This window comes from Dreissena polymorpha, chromosome 7 (genome assembly GCF_020536995.1).
Source record: "Dreissena polymorpha isolate Duluth1 chromosome 7, UMN_Dpol_1.0, whole genome shotgun sequence".
Taxonomy (NCBI): domain Eukaryota; kingdom Metazoa; phylum Mollusca; class Bivalvia; order Myida; family Dreissenidae; genus Dreissena; species Dreissena polymorpha.
This window is the reverse complement of record NC_068361.1, coordinates 16,136,058-16,143,557: the sequence shown is the minus strand read 5'-3', so window position 1 is coordinate 16,143,557 and position 7,500 is coordinate 16,136,058. Positions and strand designations below refer to the sequence as shown.

Genomic DNA, 7,500 nt, shown 5'->3' with positions numbered 1-7,500 from the left:
GCAAATGTGGTCCTAAACAGCATCCAAGAACGAGTCACTGTGACCTTGACCTTTGACCTAGTGACCTCAAAATCAATAGGGGTCATCTGCCAGTCATGATCAATGTACCTATGAAGTTTCATGATCCTAGCGTAAGCGTTCTTGAGTTATCATCCGGAAACCATCTGGTGGACGGACTGAGACCCCACCACCACAGTACATAATATAATCTGCAAATGTGGTCCTAAACTGCATCCAAGAACGAGTCACTGTGACCTTGATCTTTGACCTAGTGACCTCAAAATCAATAGGGGTCATCTGCCAGTCATGATCAATGTACCTATGAAGTTTCATGATCCTAGGCGTAAGCGTTCTTGAGTTATCATCCGGAAACCATCTGGTGGACGGACCGACCGACAGACGGACCGACCGACCGACATGTGCAAAACAATATACCCCCTCTTCTTTGAAGGGGGGCATAAAAATTCTTCGAATTATATAGGTAAATATTATTTGATCCAAGCAATTTATCACTGATCATATAACAAGATGTTTCAAAACCTTTATAGGATTAACAGAAAGTTGACTTTTTTATTTTTTGTGTACGAGTTCAAATATAAATTAATATCTGCAAGATGGAATATCTTCCTGGAACACACTACAGGGAATAGACATTCTGCATGACATTTTTCTGCAAACTTGTATAGAATACCAGAGATGTGTTTGTAAGAAACACAATGCCCCCTTCTGCGCCGCTTTGATACATGTTTTTGACCTTTGACCATGAAGGATGACCTTCCACCACTCGAAATGTGCAGCTCCATGAGATACACATGCATGCCAAATATCAAGTTACTATGTGAAGGAACATAGAAGTTATGAACATTTTTCGAAACCTAAATGCAAAACCTAAATGCAAAGTTTGACGGAAAGACAGACAGACAGACGGACGGACAGTCCGATCACTATATGCCCTCCTTCGGGGGCATAAAAAAACATTTCTCAATGAAATTATTGTATAGATTTAGAAAAAGGTGTGAAAATTCTCTTTAAAAAAAAAGTATGTTTAATATGAACTACTTTGCTCAAAAGTTTGGCGTAAATAACAGCTCTTAAGAATTTTTCACCATAATTTAATTGATCAAAGGCATCAACATTAATAGCATACATTTAAGAAGAAATTTGACAAGAAAAATAGCACCAATAGAATATATGGTCACTCACTAATTTATAATAATGAAGTACTAAGTTCATTAACACAGTTTGAATATTGTGTTCTACCAGAACTTTAATAAAGAGTTCAGTTGGGTACTCTGTTACCCAATAGATCTCGCATGGTCTAGTGACTGTATTTATAACGTATAAAGATAAAAATGGAAATACAGAACTAGATCATCAGAATTATTATAGAATTACGCCACATTAAAAATAGTTCTTTAATAGAGGTATGTTTCATTTTTGTATCACATTACCTGTTTTTTTTTTTAAGGATATGCTTTACATAAAATGAACTTCTTTTATCAGTATTGATTGCAAAATAAGAAATCAACCGCATATACGGATACAAAATTAATAATGTTCATTTACTGTCAGTTTCTACAAGACAAGAATTGCAGTTGACCAAAATTTTCTCACTGACTTTTTTTAATACGAAATAGAGTTTTAATCATGAATCTGTCCACAAACCATTTACAAGTATTAGATGAAAAAATCTGATTATTAACTTAAATATTTTATTCAACCGTTCAACAATTGTACCAAATTATTTTAAATTAACAATGGAATATAAGTAATGTATTCTTCAAACATCAAAGTTTGCTCTTCAAAGTAAACCAAAAGATAAAAAAGTAATGTATAATTATTGTATATCATTATGTGAACAAAAACAACAACATATTTTAACATCAAGCACCTTTTTAACACACTTTAACATAATAAAAACCATTTCCAGTTGATAAAACAAAATAATTTGTAGAAACAACAATAAATCATGTAAGAAACAATAAAATAACAATTTTAAAAACATCTGAATATTATACTATACATTTAATTAGACAAGCAACATTATATTTCAATAACAATTTTCACTGGAATGTTAACTTATGAACCAAAAAAAACATACCTGGTATAAATACTTAAAAAACTGAAGTTAGAAATTTCAAAGTATTGCACGAAAATTAATTAATGTTGTTTTACATTTATAACATAGTATTTAATACAGAAATGAGACAGCATAGAAACTTCATAGAAATGACATGTGTTTCTGATACAGACGCCCAAATTAAAAATATGACAGCTGTATTTATGCTTTTACCACATTTGACCTTCGACATCTGCGGGTTACATATTACATCTAAGGGTTACCATGTACTGAGAGCCAATGAAAGCTAAGTGAAAATGTATAGTCATTTTAAAATTGTCTGATACATAATACAGTTAAATTCCAGACAAATTGCAACTATATCCATATTTGATATTTGACTTAAGTCTGCATTAGATCAAAGGACACATGTTTGCCAGCAAAACAGCATCTCTAAATGGTGATTAGTTTTGGAAAGATATTTAAAATGTCCCCTACAAGTGATTTAATTAGAGTCAGAACAAGTCATAGTATTACAATATTTGAAAGTTAACAGCTAGGCATTTTACTTGTGAGCTAGAGCACACATTTTACGAAAGGTTCACCATCTCTACACAGTTATTATTTGTGGTAAGAAAGTTCTTTAAACATAGCATGATAACTGATGAATAATTCCTTTCCCACTTCACTTTCGCAAAGTGAAAATGGCTATGTGCAAACAGCATAAAACCTGAACAGACTGCGAGTAACTCACAGTCTGTTCAGGTTTTATGCTGTTTGCTGCTCATCTGTATCTATGGGTTGGAAATGAAGCCTTTAAAACTTGAATTAAGTTAAAAAGGTCTTAAATTAAATGTTACTTTCTAAGGGACAACAAATGCGTAAAAATACGTATCTAAGTGGTAAAGGGTTAAATACGTATCTTAAGTGATCAAGGGTTAAACGCGTATCTTAGTGGTAAAGTGTCAAATACATATCTAAGTGGTAAAGGGTTAAATACGTATCTTAAGTGATCAAGGGTTAAATACGTATCTAAGTGGTAAAGGGTTAAATATGTATCTAAGTGGTAAAGGGTAAAATATGTATCTAAGTGGTAAAGGGTAAAATATGTATCTAAGTGGTAAAGGGTTAAATACGTATCTAAGTGGTAAAGGGTTAGATACGTATGTAAGTGGTAAAGGGTTATAGTCCTGACTGGATAGCCTGTGCAGTGTGCACAGGCTAATAAGTAACACCAATTTTTCTTTTATGATATTTTTCTTTTAAAAGAGGTCTCTTCATCGAAAATCAACTCCAGGCGGAAAGTTTTTGACCCTGATTAGTCTGCAGACATTAATCTGGGACGACACTTTACACACATGTATTCAACCCTGTTTTCTGAGAGGGAGGCTCATTTCAAAGTAGGTCAGGGAGCGATCCACCGAGATATATCTTCAAATTGTCTACAGTTGACCGCACAAGCTTGCATGGTATAGTCTCTACATTCAGTCGCTTGTAAGCCTCGTATCTATGACAACCGCCAAATGAGTAGTAGTAATCCCCACCCTGGCGACCCGTTATCCACAAAATGTCTATCGGTGGTACACTGCCTCTGGTTTCCGGATTCTGAAATCATTTTTACATGTGATTTTGTATTTTTAATTATTTTTCTGGTTCTTACAGTACAACGCATTTAAGCATCTTTTGTTACTTGAGTGCTCCTTTAATTTCTCAATCAATGATGTGACTTCAAATAAAGTATTTCATACAATTATTATCTATCTTTTGAATTAAAATATAATCCTGCATAAATTGTGGTTATACTATTTGAAATATTATAACATTATTGTTCTTAATTTACAACTGGCTTCATGTGGTACAATAAGGTAAGAAAATTGAATATGAGAAGTAACAAATTTCTTAATCATACACTAAATTTGGCTAAAGAATAAGCATTTTAAGCCAGCGAGTATCCCAAAACCGTTAAAACAGGTAGGGCTACAAAGATTAATTTAATAGTTTTAATAAAACTAAACTAATAACATGTTCTACCTTTATTGTCTCTATCAGTGACAGTACTTTCTCTTCTTCAAGTACTGACGGTATAGGTCGAATAATCACCCGCATCGGGACATTGTGCACTTCACTGATCTGGGCCGAGTGGACACTCTCCACTCCAAGGTCACACTGTGACACACTGCATTGTGGTGCACCAGCCATTGATGGCAAACTGTCACTTGAGGTCACACAGGTTTCATCGTCCCTGAATGATCTAAAATATTTGTAATGTAAAACGAAATTGTGTAATCATGCATAGGATTTAGTCAGACAAGGGGGCCTGAAAAGGGGGCTGGGTGATGTCGTTTGTGGAAAATCATGGTAATCTCTTCATTGTAAGTGAGTTTATTGTGCTGTTTCCAAGTAAGAACTTCTATTCAAACATCAATTCAAAACATAGAGGTATGTTTGTTATTGAGACTAATGTGAAGTTAATATCAAGTACATGTAGTAGTAATACAGTGTGCAACTGTATGAAATCATCAATCTCCCATAAAATACATTTGGTGTGTCAGTATTTATGAGAACACTAACAAAGATAACAAAAAAGGGAGGGACATATTTTAAAAGGGCGGGGCATAACAATTCGAAAAGAGGGTTTACATAATTTTAAAAGGGTGGAGCATAAAATCAAATATACTCCATTAAAATACACATTATCATTTTTTCTGTTATTCCTCATCACAATAAGTCTTATACCTGTTCACAAAACGTAATGTTAAAGTCTGTCAACCATGCTACTATGCAAAGCACATTATCATTTTATAATTATGTCCATTAATTTCAGTACCGATACTTCAAAATAACTTTAAAAGGACAATTATAATCTACAAATTACAAACACACTAACCATGCTTCTAATTCAGAAAATTACATTTTTATTTAAATGAACCAATCAGAAAAGTCTGTGTAAAGACTATCTACAGATTATAAGAACCTTTTTACCAGAAAGAGAGGCACTAAATTTTGTAGCAAACATCCAGTGGTGGTCTGAGCGCTAATCAGATTGTAAGATGACCAGCTCTCAGCTGTGGTCAAATGTTTAAACCAGGAGTGTTCTTTTTCTTACCAATTTTAATTGGGACTGGGGTCGGGGACCGTTGGTTTTGGAAAATTCAAGTGGCTCTGACTTTATTTGGGAAATTGGTGTTGTGTTTCCTAAGAAATACTTAAAAATTGAGAATACATGTACCTATTTCCAAAAATAGGGCTGGATATGGAAATAAACCCAATATTGCATTTTATTTAAAAGAATTCTTTGGAAACCTCCATGGGGAATTTAAGGCTTACAATTCGGGAACCAAATTTTTAAGGCCTTTGCAAACTGTTAGGATCCAGATGAGACACCACAGAACGTGGCGTCTCATCAGGATCCAAACTGTTTGCTATTCTGATAATATTGTTTGAATTTTTTTTAAGAAAATGCTAATTTTAGAAATTCAGCAGACAACATTTTAGCAGACGACAAATTTCCAGCATTCAAAGGGTTAAGGCAGTCATTTGGGAAATATATATTTTAGAATGGGGCCAAATTTTGGTTTAGTCTTAGTTACAACTTAGCTTTAATAAATTCCTCATGATGTAAACAAAAATATTGTTATTTTTTGGGGATTGCTGGTAAGCAACATTGCTTTAAACTGAATTTTTCCAAAAAGTTTTAACTTTTCATTTTCATTCTAAGAAACACAAACTGCCCAAATAGTATGATTAAAATATTTATATGTGTTTTACCATGTGGATGGTAGATTAGTAGTGTTTAAAAGTGATTTTTACCTTAAAATAAATAAATTTTCAAATATTGACTTAAACTATTTCAAACTCATATTCTGAAAAGAGTTTGAATGCAGTTTAATTATATTTAACACAAAATTTGTATGGGGGGACCCAGTTTTGTCCATAGTTAAAAAAAGACAAGTTGCATTCAATCAAAGTGATGAAGGCAACTGACATGTACCTTAGAGTATAATATTACGTGTATGCTAAGTTTCCCTTTTTTACCTGGTTTTGAATTTACGCGATTTTCTTCACTCTGAACAATTTGCAATTGTAACACTTCGTCCATCTCCGGAGTCCCCGTAAAGGAAATAAAAAACCGGTTGGATCCAGAGTTAACAATTTGATGCTACCATTTTGAACAATTTAGAATTAAGTCCCTTGTTAAACGTGTTATAATTTATTACAGTACAGTATGACCGGTGTACTGTAGTCTATCAACTTGCCAATAAAGAATCACATGCCAAAAAACATAAAATATTTCCATTAGAATTTTGTTTTGGCTTCTGGGTATATATGACAAGATGTAAAAATAAATGCTACTATATCATTTTTCTGTATTATTATTTTGCCGCAGTACATTTCTGATTTTTTGCAAAAATTTCCAATGAAAGAATGGCAATGAAAACATATCATATGATCCCAAAAACTATAAAAATAAACAGTTTATAATGTTGTCATTTAACCATATTTCAGAATAAACAAGGGCTGTTTGTAAAACATGCATGCCCCCCATATGGGCTGTCAGTTGTAGTGGCAGCCATTTGTTGTCACTGTGACCTTGACCTTTGACCTAGTGACATGAAAATCATTAGGGGTCATCTGCCAGTCATGATCAATGTACCTATGAAGTTTCATGATCGTAGGCATAAGCATTCTTGAGTTATCATCCAGAAACCATTTTACGTTTTTGAGTCACTGTGACCTTGACCTTTGACCTAGTGACCTGAAAATCAATAGGGGTCATCTGCCAGTCAAGAATAATGAACATACATGCCAGACGTCCCGATCTGGGCGGGACAGTCCCGCTTTTGGGCACTTTGTCTCGGCATCCCGATATGAGACGATTTGTTCCGACATTCGTTAAAAAACGATGTAAGGTCTATAGGTTCCCAAAAAAATGTGCTATTCAAGCTCTGATTCGCTAACACTTACCACCTACGATTCTACTTCTCGTGTGTACCAGTGTTATTTATGACACCTTATCAGCGATTTATCGGCTTATTATTGATTTTATCAGGCATTCACACCATGGTGGTCTTCAAGATAGTGGTCGCTTATTGCTATTGATAGTTGTATTATAATGAAATAAATGTTGAAAATGTGTTTGTTTTTGTCTTTGTTTAAAACGGTTTACAAAACAATTGTTTTGTAAAATTAACTCTACGTCATTAATGAGTCTTTTACATTGAATGTTTAGTTCCAAAATAGGGGGATAATCCGAATGTGCAATATACCAAAATCGCATTAAACAGTCCAATAAGTGATATCCATCCCGTCTAGTGTAATTGGGTGTAATTGTAATAAAAACAACGAGTTGCTATGCATGACAGTTTGACCCTACTTTAATTAAGTAAAGTTGTTGGCAGTTAAAATGAACACAAAGACGGTTTGCTTCCACCAAAAACCTA

The 7,500-nt window shown here is 33.7% G+C and overlaps 1 protein-coding gene across 2 annotated transcripts in view; it reads right to left on the bottom strand.

Moving 5' to 3' along the window:
- Positions 1–1,096: 1,096 nt before the first annotated feature.
- Positions 1,097–7,500, bottom strand: part of LOC127838763 (sulfiredoxin-1-like) — a 7,548-nt gene continuing 1,144 nt past the window's right edge. The window contains exons 2-3 of one of the 2 annotated variants that reach the window (XM_052366746.1): positions 4,091–4,310; positions 1,097–3,664 (exon numbers count right to left, since the gene is read on the bottom strand). In XM_052366746.1, coding sequence (XP_052222706.1) covers positions 3,455–3,664; positions 4,091–4,310 — 430 coding nt within the window. In that variant the 3' untranslated portion in view covers positions 1,097–3,454. Of the gene's footprint in view, positions 3,665–4,090; positions 4,311–7,500 lie in introns of those variants that run through there. The other variant, XR_008029940.1, reaches the window with a different exon arrangement.